Source organism: Phytophthora sojae, assembly GCF_000149755.1.
Source record: "Phytophthora sojae unplaced genomic scaffold PHYSOscaffold_2, whole genome shotgun sequence".
NCBI lineage: Eukaryota > Oomycota > Peronosporomycetes > Peronosporales > Peronosporaceae > Phytophthora > Phytophthora sojae.
In genome coordinates, this window is record NW_009258116.1 from 6,642,820 (window position 1) to 6,659,447 (window position 16,628).

The 16,628-nt window shown below is 53.5% G+C and overlaps 5 protein-coding genes across 5 annotated transcripts; 2 read left to right on the forward strand and 3 right to left on the reverse strand.

Annotated features, from left to right (window-relative positions):
* Window positions 1-1,096: 1,096 nt before the first annotated feature.
* PHYSODRAFT_478685 (hypothetical protein) lies at window positions 1,097-1,631 on the forward strand (the record flags this gene model as incomplete). Its single annotated transcript, XM_009521906.1, has 3 exons — window positions 1,097-1,350; window positions 1,435-1,503; window positions 1,610-1,631. The coding sequence occupies 3 exons, from the start codon at window positions 1,097-1,099 to the stop codon at window positions 1,629-1,631; spliced, it is 345 nt and encodes a 114-aa protein (XP_009520201.1).
* A 771-nt stretch (window positions 1,632-2,402) lies between these two features.
* PHYSODRAFT_484779 (hypothetical protein) lies at window positions 2,403-3,145 on the reverse strand (the record flags this gene model as incomplete). Its single annotated transcript, XM_009521907.1, has 2 exons — window positions 2,403-2,651; window positions 2,717-3,145. 2 exons carry the CDS (start codon window positions 3,143-3,145, stop codon window positions 2,403-2,405), a joined length of 678 nt encoding a protein of 225 aa, XP_009520202.1.
* A 1,032-nt stretch (window positions 3,146-4,177) lies between these two features.
* PHYSODRAFT_379060 (hypothetical protein) lies at window positions 4,178-4,345 on the reverse strand (the record flags this gene model as incomplete). Its single annotated transcript, XM_009521908.1, has 1 exon — window positions 4,178-4,345. A coding segment is annotated over one exon (168 nt), but the record flags the coding sequence as incomplete, so codon positions are not given.
* Window positions 4,346-5,406: 1,061 nt separating this feature from the next.
* Window positions 5,407-11,223, reverse strand: PHYSODRAFT_354014 (hypothetical protein; the record flags this gene model as incomplete). The annotated part of the gene is made up of 7 exons (XM_009521909.1): window positions 5,407-5,421; window positions 10,318-10,375; window positions 10,463-10,548; window positions 10,614-10,667; window positions 10,734-10,839; window positions 10,915-10,993; window positions 11,101-11,223. Coding segments are annotated over 3 exons (212 nt in total), but the record flags the coding sequence as incomplete, so codon positions are not given.
* A 4,808-nt stretch (window positions 11,224-16,031) lies between these two features.
* Window positions 16,032-16,430, forward strand: PHYSODRAFT_256960 (hypothetical protein; the record flags this gene model as incomplete). Its single annotated transcript, XM_009521910.1, has 1 exon — window positions 16,032-16,430. A coding segment is annotated over one exon (399 nt), but the record flags the coding sequence as incomplete, so codon positions are not given.
* Between the last annotated feature and the right edge of the window lie 198 nt (window positions 16,431-16,628).

Here is a 16,628-nt window from a genome sequence, read left to right on the forward strand (position 1 = left end):
TCCGAAGCACCTTCACTCGCTTGCCGGTCTGCGTCTCAGCCAACGCGACGAACGCAGCGAACTTGGCAGCCACCTCCGACTTGTTCCGTAGCAGGTACACCACGCAGAAGTGCGACTTGTCGTCGATGAACGTGACGAAGTAGCGCTTGCCTCCGAACGTCGCCGTCTGCATCGGACCGCACACATCGCTATGGACCACCTCCAGCACTTGCTTCGCACGGTTCGGCGACGACTTCATGAAGCTTACTCGCGTTTGCTTGCCGAGTGCGCACCCGTCGCACACCTCCCACTGCTTCACCGACGTCATTGGGATGCCAGTGCCGTAGCCCTTCTTGACGATGGCGTCGAGACCACCATGGCCGATGTGACAAAGTCGAAGGTGCCAGAGGTACGACGTGGTGTCCCCTTGGCGATTCTTTGAGCTTGCCGCATTGGCCTCGTCAGCAGGCGTCCTCGGCGTCATGCAGAGCTTGAACAGTCCTTTGCCTTCGCGAGCGCCGAGCTTCCACTTGAGACCCTTCGTTTCCGCGAAGCACCCGTCGCTCTCGAAGGTTACTGGCCCGACGTCCTTGGTGAAGCGGCCGACGGAGAACAGGTTGCGCGACAGCTTCGGGATGTGCCACACACCCGTGAGCACACCCTTCTTCATGCCGCGCGGTGTCTGCATCGACATCACGATGTCGCCGCTCCCCACCGCCTGAACCACGCCGTCGTCCGCCAGATGCACGTCCACCGGAGAGATCTTCTTGTAGTTCTTCATGTATACGTCATGTGCTGCGTCGCACCTGAGTCGACCAGCCACATGCCACTCAGCTTGGAGGCACCCGTGTCGCCACCAACCGAGAAGAGGAAGTCGCCAGAGTCATCTTCGACCTGCGCGACGTTCGCTCGTTGCGACCTCTGCCGCTCCCCGTTCTCGCGGATCCGCACCGGACACTTGGCGATCCAATGTCCGTGCTCGCCGCAGTAGTGACAGGCGCTCGTCCTCTGCGCTTGCGCCTGCCGTCCCTTGCGCTTCCCGTTGTCGCTTGTCATGAACGCTTGACCTTGAGCGTGCGCGGTTCCGTCAGCACCGCCACCTTGTTCCTTGCGCTTCATGTCCTCGTGCAGGAGCCGAGACGTCACGAGCTCCCACGTCAGCGTGTCGGAACGCGATTGCAACGCCGTGATGAGGAACTGGTACGACTCGCTCAGACTGGCAAGAAGCGTGATCACCAAGTCGTCCTCGCTGACCGGAGCGCCGACCGCGTCGAGCTGTTCCGCCAGCGTCTTGAGCTTGTTAATGTGCTCCAGCACATCATCACCTTCGTCCATCGTTGTCGTGAAGAACCGTCGACGAAGAAAGAGCTTGTTCGCCAGGCTCTTCTTCTCGAAGTGTCCCTCGAGTCTTGACCATGCATCATGCGCGTCCTTCGCCGACCGCACCAGCGGCAGCTGCGAGTCCTCCATCGCGAGACAGACGATCGCCAGCGCCTTGCGCGACTTCTTGCGAAACGTCGCTTGGTCCGCCGCGGTCGTGCACTGCTCGAACTTCACTTCCCCACTCGTCACTTCCCACAGTTCGCGCTCCTCCAGCACCATCTGCATCTTGAACTTCCATGTGTGGAAGTTGGTTCCGTCGAACTTGTTGATGCGGGCGGTCGCGGTCGGGGCGGCGTCCATGGCGAAGGCGTAGTCGGGGTCTTGGTTAGGGAAGACGGGGCTTGGGCTCATAACCAAAAGGAAGAGCACTTGAGCAGTAGTTGGCAAAATGCAAAGTGATTCGATTCAGGTCCTTAGTTCGCAACCGCGTGCTACCTCTAAGCCTGCTCCTGGATACCTCTTACTGGATACACCCTACTGGATTCTCTACTGGATACACAGTTACCTTATCCAATCAGAGAACGCCACGTCGATGCCCATCTTGTACCCACAATCCTGTACCCACAATCATGGCGTAATCACCGTGACGTAATCATCGTCCCGTAATCACCTGAATGATTGCGGTACAACACAGTGAAGGTCACGCCAACCTCACTGATGACGCGTTCGCGTCACACGGTCGCTTGGCGAGGCGTCGTCACATCAGTCTTAACAACACATGTTAGTACCATGTCGGCAACATGCTCCAAACATATTAACAGAACAGCGTGACAATTGCCGACTGATCGCGCTGCGCAATTGTCGGGGGATGCTGCGTAAGCTCACTCCTCATCATATTGCATACAATAGACCACGTCTTGGCAGGAATTATCTCAGCAAAACATGGGCGTGACATGGTCAAAACGCAGACGAGCTAACATGGTGAATGTGTGGCAGAAACATGGCCAAAACATGGCCGATACATGGCTGGCAACAACAACTTAGCAAAATTCAGACATGTATTCAATGCACTGCTTACTCTCCCTTGCTCACTGTAGCGCTTACGCTTCGTTGCTCTTCTTCTTGTCGCTGAAGTTAACCACCGTGCGCAAAATATCCCATCGGCGCCTCGAAAGACCCAATTCAGTGTAGCCATTTCCTGCCTCCTTGAAAACGCGACGCCAAAAGTACAGACAAACGAACAAGCCACAGTTGTCGTTGTCCTTCTGAAGGGGGCTGTGTACAGCAGTAATCTTGAACCGATGGGGGAGGCTCTTTGTCACGAGTTCCGCAGCAACTTCAGCAAGCAGCTTGTGATCGCCCTCTTGTCAACGCTGTCATAGCAAGTGACTGTCGTATGGACGCGGTCGACAACGATGCACGTCCAGTGGTTCTTATTGATGTTCATGGGCATGAACACCAAGTTCTCCGTAGTATTAGCGAACAAATTCACAACTGCAGTGGATACTCGGTCACCCTTACTTTTAGCTGGCGTTGAAAGCGGTGGCAGGAATATCGTCGTGTTGTTTTTGAACGTGTCGGCCAGCGTGATCGTAAAAGCATGAATGAAGTTGTCGTTGTACCAGCAGTCGCTTCTCGCACAGTATACATTGCTCCACGCCAAGTCAAAGCCAGTCCCAAAGCCAGGTAAGAGCTCAAAAGGCCACGAACTAATCATCCGATCTGCTAAGCTTGCAGCGCCCTCTCCTTCAAATTTACTGTCAATTTTGCTCATCAACCACGAATAGCACTGCCTGCCTCCGTCACACGCATTCGATAGGCTCCAAATAAACTCCATTGCCATTAGCTGGCGGTGCGTAAATTCTCCGATCCCATCGATCTGAACCAACCAGCACGGCTCTGCAGGGTCAGGACGCTCCACGAGGTCCATTGCCTCCCCGAAAGGGATGGCTTGGTCGACATGCTCAAGTGCGGTCTTTACCATAGCCTCGGGTAGATTGAAGGGTACGTGCGTGACCACCGGTACTTGTTTGGCCGCTATCATCTTGATCTTTCGGTGCCCATGGTGACGAATCTCAATTGTTTTAAGATACGATGATGCTTCAAGCAGAGGGGGCTGGCGCTCCTCTCTTGGCTTCGCTGAGCATCTGCCATCGCTCGGTCCTTCGGTGGGCGGCCAATTCGCTTAGCCAGTTCGTTGAATGGGTTCAAACGTGCCTTCGACCTCGAGCTGCTGCTCTTAGCCTCGGCTCTCCCCCCAGCATTAGCAGAGTGAGCGACACTCGTATCTTCCCGTACGGCTGAAGGTTTGCTCTGATTGTGCCTTGCAGCTTTCGACGTAGCCATAGGAGGCGGGTCATCAGTCCGTCCCCCGCGACAGGATAAAACTTTGAATTCATCAGCGTGCTGTTGAAGCTCCTCCGGTGCCTTTGAATAGACCATGTTCGCCACGCAAAAGTCCATTTGTTTCAGCACATCACTTGAGTACGTTCCGTACTTCTTGTCGTTCCGGGCTGCGGTGCGAAGCCACTGGATCACGTGGAAATGGCACAGGAGAATCCGAGCGTTCGGAAACATGCTCTTCAACACCTCGATCTCATTGAGGTCCTTGTGCACCATAATCACTTTTGTCATCTCCCAATCGTTTACAGACTAAAAATGCTCCACAGCTTTCACCATGTGCCAGTCTGCATTTCTTTCGACCACAGAGTGCTGCACAGCCTGCCCATTACCGAACTGGTCGGTGATCATCAGTGTACACAGCTGGTAATTGTATCTATAACATGCATCAAACATGGGAAACATGGATTAATCATGGTCGGTACAAACATGCTAACGTCATATGAAAAACATGGATGAATCATGGTTGAACTCACCGGTTCGTTTTGTGTGTACAATCGATAAGTAGGATCTCAGGAAAGCGCTTGTAGAGCTTGCGCATATGCTGCGAGCTGATGGAGACGACTGTCGTCTGCTTCCTCGAGTTCTCGTCGACTGTACTAACGTTGCCGTGCCCGTCCAGGTTGAATTTGACCAGCATCTCGGCCACTTGATCTTCATCCGACAGGGTTTCACCTACATCAAACATGCTTGTTAGACAATATGTTCAGTAATAAAGTCGTACCAGTACACACAATGCTCACCAGATTTCTTCATCTTGGCAATCATGTTGTAAACATCCTGCATCTGGACTTCGTGCGGAGAGTTGGTGCGAATGTAGTCGTAAACCCGGCTTGGCTTGCTCCCACTGGCGACCATCAGCTCCACGTCACGCAAAATAGGCGAACCCTCAGGAATCTTCCGAACCATCGGGTACCCACGGTACACGGCTGCTGACACTTCGTGATTGTGTCCGTAAAACGCGTGTTTTACCTCAATATGCCACACACCGTCTGGTCCCTGAACTGCTTGAGCCCTGAAGCGCATCTGACAGCCCGTGTACTTCAATCGGTGAGATGGGCGAAGCCCTCTGGAGCGGATGCCGTCTTCCAGCCGTGGATACAAATGTACACTCGCTGATACGGGTCGAAAGCTTTGGGTACTAGCGGCAACTCCGACTTTTTCTTGCCAGCATGCTTCTTCAGCTTCTTGATTTGAGCGTTACGCAGCTTAGCATTCATCGTCTCACACACAGCTAGAACGGTAAGGGTCCGTCGTTGATACTCCTTGATGTGTTTTTCGATCCGTTTCCAGCTTTTGTGAGTCGTCTTTGGGGGTGAGACGAAGTACAGCTCGCCATCCTCTTAGATCTCGGCAATAGTACGTTTCCGAGCCACCGAACTGCTGCCAGACGTGCCTGACTTCTGGTCAGCGCTTTCAGAGCTAGAAGAATCAGCGTCGGAGTCAACGTCACACTCGGCACTTTCTTCAGCACTATCTGCTTCGTGATCATCCTCATCACGTTCATCTCTCTGTTCCGCGCCATCATCACTAGCAGCACCTTTTCCAGTAACTTGAGCGTTCGGAAATTCATCATCTTCACTCAGAATGTGCTCGTCACTTGACGATCGTGCTCCCCAGAAGAAATGCTATCTTCACTGTCACTGTTGGTATCATCCTGCATGTTAAGGGCTCGAAGAATGGCGGCAGTTTTCTTCGTACGCGCCATCTTGTAGAGGTCTGATACAAAACTATTGAGGGTTGCTGGTCTTGGGTACTGTGTACCAGTTGTACCCATTAACCGGTTAACCCGAACCGGTCCAATCCGAACCCACGTTGATTATGGTGATTACGGTAAGTTGTTTACGCCACCGATGATTAGACGAGTAGGATGATTGGATGAACACCGGTGAGTGATGGTTGATTAGATGCACTAGGTGATAGGACGCAGGGTCGCGTGTCTATAACAGTAGGGTGTAAGCTCCAACAATTCAATCACTTTCGAATCTTCATTCTACCCCTCAAGTGCCTTCGCTCCGGTCCCGCCGTCTGCGACGTCGCTCCCTCCGCTTCGTCCGAGCTTCGTGTCCAAGATCCATACCTTCCTTCAGGTTATGAGCCCAAGCACCATGTCCTCTGCCCAAGACGCCTTGACCAAGGTCTCCATTGACAAGTTCAACGGGGACAACTACGCGACGTGGAACCGCTACATGCGTGGCGTGTTCCTGACCAAGTCGACGTGGCATGTCGTGAACCGCGAGACGACGCCGAGCTTCACGGACTCGCGGGCCAAGGACGACTACGTCAAGTCGAGCAACATCGCGTTCGGACTGATGTTGCTCCACATGGACGCGGACTACCACCATGTGGTCGACGACTGCGAGGAAGCGTGGGTTGCGTGGACGCGCCTGAAGACGCTGTACGGTGGTTTGCAGAAGGCTGGACGCATCTACCTGAAGCGCCAACTCTTCAGCATGGAGATGTCGGAAGGCGGCAACGTCTTGCATCATTGCAACGAGGTCCTCAACATCAGCGCCAAGCTCAGCAGCATCGGCGCCAAGATGGAGGATGAGGACGTGGCGATCTGCCTGTTGCGCAGCCTCCCCAAGAGCTACGAGAACGTCGTGCTGAACTTGGAGATGAGCAGCGCTGAACTACGATCGCAAGACGTCGTGAAGGTGCTGACGAATGAGCACATCAAGAGACAAGGCGAGAAGACGGCGACGGTGAAGACGGAGAATGCGGCCAAGGCGTTCAACACCGACCGAGAGTCTCGCCAGTGTACGTACTGCGGGAAATTGGGGCACACGATTGACAAGTGCTGGACCAAGCAGAAGGACGAGAATCGGGGCCCAAGACGCGGCGGCAATGGCAATGGCCGTGGACGCGGGGCCAACAATGCCCAGTGGAGGAATGACGACGCCAGCTACAACTACGACTACGGCTATGATCGAGTGGCGTTCGCGGTCTCACTGGAGTGTGGCATTTCGACGGGCAAGAATGTGTCCGGGTTGTGGGCGGTCGACAGCGGCGCAACGCACCACATCTGCAACGACAAGGCCAAGTTCGCTCATTTGATTGAGCGGAATGAAGGCTGGCCGACGGCAACAAGGCGGCCATCATGGGTGTGGGGACCATCGTGGAACGAGTGGTTCTGCCCAACGGCGACGAGCGCGACATCGAGATCAAGAACGCGCTGTACGTCCCAAGCATGAGCAAGAATCTGCTTTCGGTGCCACAGATCAACAAGAGTGGTCTGTTCCAAGTCGTGTTCGACAGCACCAAGATGCAGATTGCGCACAAGGGCTCCAAACAAGTGGTGGCGACGGCAAACCTCGTGGATGGACTCTACTGGCTCCAGACGCCTCAGCGATCGGCGAATGCGGCGACCAGTGGGAAGACGGTCGACTTACACGCGCGTATGGGTCACGCTCCGGTGGAGGTGCTTCGCATGATGGTCGACAACAACATGATCAAGGACGCGAAGGCACCTTCCAAGTCGAGTGGACCAAGCGTGCCAGCAAGGGAAAATGGTCCAGAAGCCGTTCCCAAGCAACCGTGACAAGCGTCACTACGACACGTTCGAGCTGCTCCACTTCGACGTGTGCGGCCCCATGGAAGAAGAGTCACTGGGTGGCAGCAAGTATCTGCTGCTGATCGTGGACGAAGCCAGCGGATGCATGAAGGGGTTCTGCCTGCGTGCCAAGTCGGAGAGCGAGGACTGCATCAAGATGTACGTCACGAAGGTGCAGACGCAGTTCGGCAAGAAGGTCAAGTTTGTGCGGCACGACGGAGCCCGTGAGTTCGCGACCAACTCGCTCAAGGCCTTCTACGAAGTCGAAGGCATCGAGCAGCAAACCACGGTTCCGTACGCGCACCAGACCAACGGCACGGCAGAACGTGCCATCCGGACCATCGTCACGATTGGCCGCAGCATGCTGCATCATGCCAAGCTGGACAAGAGCTTCTGGGCTGAGGCGGCCATGACAGCCATCTACGTGAAGAATCGTCTGCCATCACCCAAGATTGAACACAAGACTCCGTTCGAGATCGTTTACAAGTCCAAGCCGAGTGTGAAGCACATGCGTGTGTTCGGATGCCAGACGTACATCCTGATGCCGAAGGAAAGACGGCGCAAGTGGGACCCCAAGGCTCGCGCCGGGCTGTTCCTCGGCTACGAAGAAGTGTCCAAGGCGTATCGAGTTTATGACATCGAGGCGGGGCAGGTGGTTATCAGTCGCGATGTCAACTTCGATGAGTCGACCTTTGGACTTTCGACGCATACTTCGGATGAAGACGTCGATGATGCTGTGCTGGACTTGGACGCGCTGGACCTGGACGACAACGATGGACCGCGCCAAACGAGCTTCAAGCAGGCGGGGAAGCGCAAGTACCGACCGAGTGGCGACGACAACACTGCCAGAAGATCGCGCCCCGTTCGCCACCGAGCTGGCTTAGAAGAAGCAAGTGCGCCGGACGTATCCTCCTCGCGCCGAGCCGACCCCGACGAAGAAGAAAAGTCTGGGGACCAAGATGAAGACGACGACTCGACGCCTCCAGTGTTTTGGCGTGCCAGTGCCAACGCTGTGGAAGCAGCAGCCGATCTATCGGAGCCGACGACGTTCCAAGAGGCTGTGAACGGTCCTGATCAAGTGCACTGGCGCAAAGCGATCCGCGCGGAGCTCAAGTCGATGCGACTGCGTGGTGTGTTTCGAGCTGCCAAGTTGCCTAACGGACAACGCGCCATCGATACCAAGTGGGTGTTCAAGATCAAGCGCAAAGCGGACGGCTCGATCGAGAAGTACAAGGCGCGCCTCGTGGCCAAGGGCTTCAAGCAGAAGTACGGCATTGACTACACCGAGACGTTCTCGCCCGTGGTCAAGTACGTGACGCTGCGCATGGTGATCGCGATTGCTAAGTATTTTGGCTGGCCCCTCGACCAACTCGACGTGGTGACAGCATTCCTGTACGGGATAATGAAGGAGGTGGTCTTCTGCGTGGTTCCGGAAGGCGTCGAACTGGATGGTGACTTCGACTGCCTGGAACTGGTGAAGGCCATCTACGGTCTCAAGCAAGCTTCGCGAGTGTGGAACGAGACCTTCGACGAGTTCGTGTGCTCCATCGGCTTCCAAGTGTCGGCCTTCGATCCGTGCCTCTACATCAAGGTGGTGGACGGTCACTGCGTGATTGTACTGGTGTACGTGGATGACGTACTGATTACCGGGAGTTCGCCCGAGCTGATCACACGCACGAAGACCGACCTGAAGACGCGCTTCGAGATGACCGACAGCGGCAAGTGCGCGTTTGTTCTTGGGATCGAGTTGGTGGACGGCCCGGACGGCAGCGTGACCATGTGCCAGCGGCGATACGTGGACGACATCCTGAAGCGCTTCGCCATGGACGAGTGCAAGGTCGTGGTGAGTCCGGTGGACATGAGCACTCGACTGGTTCCAAGCGACGCGGCGACCAAGGTGAACGCTCCGTTTCGCGAAGCTGTTGGTGCTCTGATGCACCTGATGACCGCCACGCGCCCAGACATCGCGTACGCCGTTGGCTATGTATCGCGCTTCATGGAGAACCCCCAAGAGGAACACTGGGTTGCGGTCAAGCGTATCTTTCGCTACCTGCAAGGCACCAAGACGCATGGGATCTGCTTCAAGCCGGGCGACAAGATCGACTTTCGTGGCTACTCGGACGCGGACTGGGCCGGCGACCGCGCCGACCGCAAGTCCACTTCAGGCTACACGTTCATGCTCATGAGTGCGCCTGTGAGCTGGGGAAGCAAGAAGCAATCAAGTGTGTCGTTGTCCACGAGCGAAGCGGAGTACATCGCGCTCAGTCTGGCTATCCAAGAAGGCAAGTGGATTCATCGCCTGCTATGCGAGATTCTGGCGGCCGCTAATGAGACTGGACCCGAACTCATGCTCCGCGAAGACAACCAGTCGTGCATCAAGATGACGAAGAACCCAGTGAACCACGGTCGCGCCAAGCACATCGACATCAAGTACCACCACATCCGCGATGAAGTCAAGCGCGGCGAAGTCAAGCTCCAGTACTGCGAGACTTCTGTGATGCTAGCGGACATCATGACGAAGGCGCATGCGGGACCACGCCACACGGATCTGACGGTGGCTCTCGGCATTCGTGGGACTTCGCATTGAGGGGGCGTATTGAGGGTTGCTGGTCTTGGGTACTGTGTACCAGTTGTACCCATTAACCGGTTAACCCGAACCGGTCCAATCCGAACCCACGTTGATTATGGTGATTACGGTAAGTTGTTTACGCCACCGATGATTAGACGAGTAGGATGATTGGATGAACACCGGTGAGTGATGGTTGATTAGATGCACTAGGTGATAGGACGCAGGGTCGCGTGTCTATAACAGTAGGGTGTAAGCTCCAACAATTCAATCACTTTCGAATCTTCATTCTACCCCTCAAGTGCCTTCGCTCCGGTCCCGCCGTCTGCGACGTCGCTCCCTCCGCTTCGTCCGAGCTTCGTGTCCAAGATCCATACCTTCCTTCAAAAACCAGCAAAACAATAGCCAAAACATTGCCAAAACATGGTCAGGGACATGTGTGAAATGTGGCGTGTACATGTTGTCATTTGACACTTTAGCATCCTCACCAGCTTACGTTCTTCTATAGAAATATGATCACTCCAGCGTAGCCAAACAGACAGGACTGTAATGAACTGCAACAAAATTATTGATAAGCAAACGAGTGCACAATCATGGTCAGTACATGTTCCAAACATGGCCGTTGCCATGCTTCAACATACCTTAGAGTCAACCAGCTTATTACGCCCACTTGACAGTGTGAGAATACCGCGTTGGCGCTGAAGAGGGCCGCCTTGTCGTCGAGGACCTGTAAACAGGGATCACACAGCGGGTTAGTGAATGTATATGGGGCTCTATCGTTGAAAACCATACCGTGCGCTTTTGTATTCCCAGCACGAACAGTGTTTGCTTGGTCAGCCGCGCTTACTAATCTGTGTGTGAAAGCAAGCGGTTAGTAGTGAGAGTGTCAGCTGCGACGCAAGGAGCACAAACCTGCTGCGCCAGCGAGATGTTTGGCAAGCGCTAGAAGCCAGATTGCTGCTCGCGAGGGTCTCTGGAGGGAGGGGGCCGGAAATTGTGTGCCTCCAGCTACAGCAAACTGAACATACATCAATATGCACAAACAAACTCATTATCACGCTGAGTCTTCTGCAGCAACGAAAGAAGCACAAACCTGCTGAGCCAGCGAGGTGTTCTAGCAAGAACTAGGAGCCAGGTTGCTGCTCGTGAAGGTCTCTGGGAGGAGGGGGGGGCGGGTGTTTGCCTCCAGCTGTAGCAAACCGAACACATATCAATATCGCACAGACACGATCATTAGCACCCTGAGCCTCTGCAGTACATAATTTCATCGCAACCGCACCTTCAACTGCAGTGCGCGGAGGGCCGGCGGGGGGAGGAGGGGCGAAGGCTGCTGGAATCGAAGGCGCGCCCACAGGCTTAGCGAGCGCTTCGCTGGACGGCTGCAGCGACTGCTGGATCTCGGACGCGTGGCAAAATGAGTGGTTTTGTAGAATTGTACTTAATAGTACAGTCGTACTTAAGAAAATGAAAGAAATTAAAAATTACCAACATGACCAAAACATAATAAAAAAACACATAATAAAAATAGTGAAAAAACATGGGCTCTATCTTTTCCGTTATTAAATCCGTAGAGCCCATGCATGGTATGACGGATATGGAAATGGCCCTTTTACTGGGAGTGACTTTTCTATGCTGCTAGACGCGTGCAAAACGGCGACGAATGCGAAATTGTGTCTTGAACTAGAGAGTGAAACGCGTGACACGCAAGCATCTGCTTACCTAGTTACGCCGCGTCTGCTCTACCTGTACGTAGTGTAGCGCACACATTTTTCAGCACTTCTTCATTCTCATGAAGTGGCTTCGGCAGTCGTCATGGATACCTTCGTCTCCACGGCTACGGACACGGTCTACTCTTTCTTGACTGCGCCTTCGACAGTGGCGGCGGGTACATTTTCCATATCAAAGACAGTATGCCAGTGCGAGATGTGGTGGCAACATCGGCTTCTTCTTCGTTGTCGTTGGCTGCTTTTTCGTCTTCAAAAGCACTTGCACGCCTTATCCCCTAAGTAACCACCTGCATGAGATCAAGCATCAGTCCAACCGTTTACCTGCAGGATGTCAAGCATGTAACAATTATAACTTTGAGCAATAGTAGCACTTGGAGTCGCGTATTCTATTTGCCTCAACCTAAATTGCATACACCTCTTGTTTGAGCATTGGCGACCGCATCGGGTGCGAAGCCCCTACAAACACAACAGTATAAATGCGAAGACTACGAGGTATTATCAAGGTGGTGCCATGCATAACATACAACTATGAGATCACGAAAATAACTTTATTGACCATGCCTTGGCTTCAAGTGCTCCATAAGCGTCGTCATGGTTCCCCATTGCTTCAAAATCTTGGCAGGACCAGCTCCGTACTTGCCCGCATACGATTGCCTGTCCCTGCGGCGCCTGAGCCGGCATGGTCTGGGCTGAATACGCTAGTCTCGTTGGTGGTTTTGGGGCCGCAGTTCGGGAGAGATGGTAGTTTCATCAGGAGAGAATTGCGTATCCACAGACCTGTTATAATATGACGGATATGCAGCATGCAGTTAGAATGTCAGTCCCCGCCATGCTAGATATGCATGGTGTGACTACATACCTAGGGTGGACTGCGTCGGCGCTTGCTGCTGGCAACGTTTCATGTGCTGGGAGAGAGTTTGTCCTTGCTTGTGGCTGCTGTGTAGGCGGTAGTGGCGACACGGGTGGTGAAAGTACGCGTTGCCGGTAGATTCTGTGCTAAGTATACAGGCACACACAGAGTAAGAACAAGCAATACAATGCCTGACGCTCCAATCGGCGTACCTGCTTGGGTCAACTCTTGCATGATGCCGACTGCCTCCCGCGTCTTCGTCTCGTCCCCTGCCGGCAGCACTGTTGCGCTTTCTAGTCCATGATATCATCGTCATTTGTGGTTGTCTGAGAGCATACAAGTAGTTGCACCATCATATACAATGTCAGAATACACAGTTGGTGTGCTGGTGTTTGCGGTGCATGATCTTACTCGTCCGTGCCGCCCATATCTGCCTCGATCCTGGTGTACAGACAACGACTTACAAAGCCGGCAGACACAAAAAGCCGGCAGACGAAGTCAAGCAAAGCTTAACATGAGCAAACCAGCCAATCAGATTCAATCAAATGACTTCATCTTTGTATACCATCTGGTTTTGTGTACTTTATATGCTTTCTTGTGTACTTTATGCAACACACCGTGTGTTTTATGACAGTTTTACAGATTTGACGGGAGGGAATTTATCGTTGATTTTATATAGGAGGATGGCATTAAGCATGCCGGCTTTGTAAGTCGTTGTCTGTACCGTCAACTTACTCGCCGTACCCGCGCACGCGATGCTCTAGCTTGATGACATCTCTTCGTTCCGGTCGGTGCGAACATCGCCCTCTGCGCCGCGGCCCGGAGGCATCTTGACTTGGCGCGGCAAATTCTTGAATGGCTCCGGTGGCCTCCACCCGCCACCCACCGCGAGGGAAAGCGTATGTACTGACCATGGTCGGGGTGGATACAACGACCTTTCTTTCTGCCGTTGGCACCCCAAGCCTTGTGCATCGAGTACCAAGTTGGACCAATCGACCAGTTTATGGACTTTTCACATGCTTGATATTAAGCATGTGGGAACAAATGGCCGCCATTTGGTAATTTTCACATGCTGCTTATATCAAGCCTTAGTGATGGGGGGGTTAACCCCCTTAGCTTCATGGCGGAGCCGACAAGTTCGGCTATCGAGCTCCTCACCGAGTTTTCACCCGCCACACCGCCGGATGCCTCGAATGGAGGTCACGCTGATAATGAGAGGAAGGACTCGAGCACTGGCTATCTAAACATGCTTTAAGAGCCTCTACAAGACAACAAGGAGAGCGTGAAGCCGCCCGAAAGGATAGGCTCCTGACCAGCTGCCCTGCGGAAGCTACTGGCCCCTAAATAAGAGGTATTAGCCGCCATAGCGGGGTTTGTCACAACAGGAAGTCCTTTGACGAGCCACCAAAAGACTTTCCGCTCCTCAAGCGTCCGTGGTCAGCAGTAGTTTCGGGTGAAAGTCCCGCCTCCCGAACTGCTTCATCATGTCCTATGCGAATGGCACCAATTTCAAGTCAAATAACGACCATCATTCCTGAAATGTCCCTAATTTTTGTGAACGGAGGAAGAATCGCTTAAGCCGCTGTAGCGCTCTATATGCGAAATGCGGTAGCAGTAGCAGGAGACGGCCATGGCGATAGAGCCGCTGCCTCCGGGTATGGATCAGCAGCAACAATAACGGCGGCAGCAGCAGTTTCTGGAACGTGCTGCCGAGAGAGCATCTTCCGAAGCGAACAACGAATTGTAACAGCTTTGCGCAAGCGAGCGCTGGGTGCGAGCTGGCGGATACAAGACGAGAAGACACTTTAGTGATAGGATGCAGATTGCAAAGTAATATATTTCATTTCACACACGCTCACTACCGTGGCGCGGAGGAGGAAAGCATCAGCCTAAATTGGCCCTTAAGGGTCGATCCCAATCCATCGTACAGACAGATATGCCTTGACAAAGAACTTGAGTTCCTTTCACTCGGATTTCCGGAGGAGAATCCTCATAAATTGACGTGACAGACATCATGTCAGTCACGTCAATTCAATGTCAGTGACACAACTTCTGCAAGCCCTGGGGAGAGCCGGGCTCTTGGGTGAACCGGGAGCTCGGCCTCTTGAGTTCAATAGGTTAAGTGAAAGGAGCCCTCTAGAACTGTGAGCCCTCGTTAAGGGCTCCCCCTCACCTGTGTTAAATATATCGCTGATGATTGGCCGTCATTGAAGTATCTCCAGGTTCTAACCTGAAAATGCATAGGAAAGAGGGCTTCTCCTTGAGGGGAAGAAAGGACGATCGGCGACGCTGGGGAGGCCTCAGAGCGGCTGTACACATATGAGCGGCGCGAGATCTTTTAGTGTGGTGATCTTTGAGCTCGATCTTCTAGCGTGGCGCATCGATCACGCGAAGTTGCTCGCCTTAAGTCTAGGTAAAGTTGGCCAATCAGATTTTTCTATGAAGAGCCCTTCGTAGATTTGAAGCTTAATTTGGGGGGGGAATGCCAACACTCGTATGAAATTGGGTTTAAAATGCAGAAGGCGTAGCTACCGGCTATCCCTACCCCGTACCGATCTCAATTATACCGCGCATACACTAGAGGACTTTCGGAACCGCGTTTGAGTTAGGATTCAGCTTCAGAATGAACACATTTATGTAATCTGAAAAGTTGAGAATCGTTACTTTCGGAGAAAGATTTGAGTTTCAAATTCAGATTGAGGTAGAGCGTCTAACGAATGGCACGGAGGCATGAGCTGCGCGGATCTCGCCGCTCGGCTAGCTTTAGCACGCGCCTGCATGTGCTAGGCAACATACATGCATCGATATCTTAAGTAGGACTTCCTGTCTGACTGGGCATAACCACATTCAGTTTGGTATGAAGCGTTGCAGCAGAAACAAAGGAGGACAAGGTCCGTAACGGTTCGTGTCTGTGAGACTCCCCAACGCATTTCAAGCGTGCAGGCCAACGTAAACCGCATAGTGTCGACGTTACGATACATGTAATTCCTCTCGCCGGTGAAGGTGCACGCGGCAGTGCCGTACATCGACAGTCTTTCATGCGGCCGCGTCGTGTTAGCGGCTCCTTCACCACGCCACATTGCATCGCAATTTTATCACATTCGCTCGAGGTTTTCATGGATTCTATTGGCTAAAATGCTATCTGAATCTCAAAACAGGCTTGGGCTAGAACCCCGATTAGCTCAAACCTACCCACGTTTGAGTTGAGGTTCGCCCCCTAAACACTGCCTATCTGAAACTGAAACTGAAGCTGAAACGTGGTCAATTTGGGGTTCACACGATATGTTGGGGCCGACAGGCCCCGACATATCCGACACCGAGCTCCGAACTTTGACACTCCGCCGCATGTTTGTTTATAAGTTTATAAGTCAGTTTAGAATCGAGTACAAGGTCGTTCAAGGGAGTTCAAGCCGTGACAGACGTTCGCTATGAGCTGGAGGCACCGAGGCGGTGCTGAAGCACTTTGACGTGACGAAGGGGCGCGGCCTGAGCGCCGGCTGGTGGAGCAGTGCAGCGCAGAGCACGGCTACAAGGACCTGGACAAGGAGGAGCGAAAACCAGGAGCGGAAGCAGTTCGCCGTGATGAAGGAGGAGGGCAGACAGGAGGCGGAGGCAGCAGCTATCCGCATCTAGCGTGGCCGCTTGGCTCGTCAGATCTTCTCCAAACTGTGCATCGAGAAGATCGAGAAGGAGAGAGAGATCAACCGCGTGCGCGAGGAGTTCTCCAAGTTCAAGATGGAGAAAGCTGAGCAAGACGACGAGTTCGCGCGCATGCGAGAGGAGAACGCCAAGTTGAAGAAGCAGTTGGCGGAGCTGCTGAGGACCAGCCAGGAGCTCGGAGCACTGATGCGCCTGCGACGCGATCAACAAGGAGGTCGAACTCACGCAGAAGATGACCCCGCAGCTGGAGACGACGCGCGGCAAGTACTAGAAGACCGGCAGCTCGCGTCCACGGAGCCGGACAAACTCAACTCGTCCGACAGCTCGTCCGCTTTCATCGAGAACGAGCACTGGAAGAAGGTCTGCCATTGACTCGAGCACTGCGTCTTTACTGCACAAAACGAAAGAGCAACCAAGACAGGATCGATTTAGATAAGATCATTACATCGCACATGTTCAATCCATCAAACATGCATTCTGTTCTCCTTCTTGCGAGGTGAACCAATCTCGCATTCATGAGCTGGCCTTTCATCCACAGCTTGGTGTCCTTAGCAATCTCGAACGCAGCGC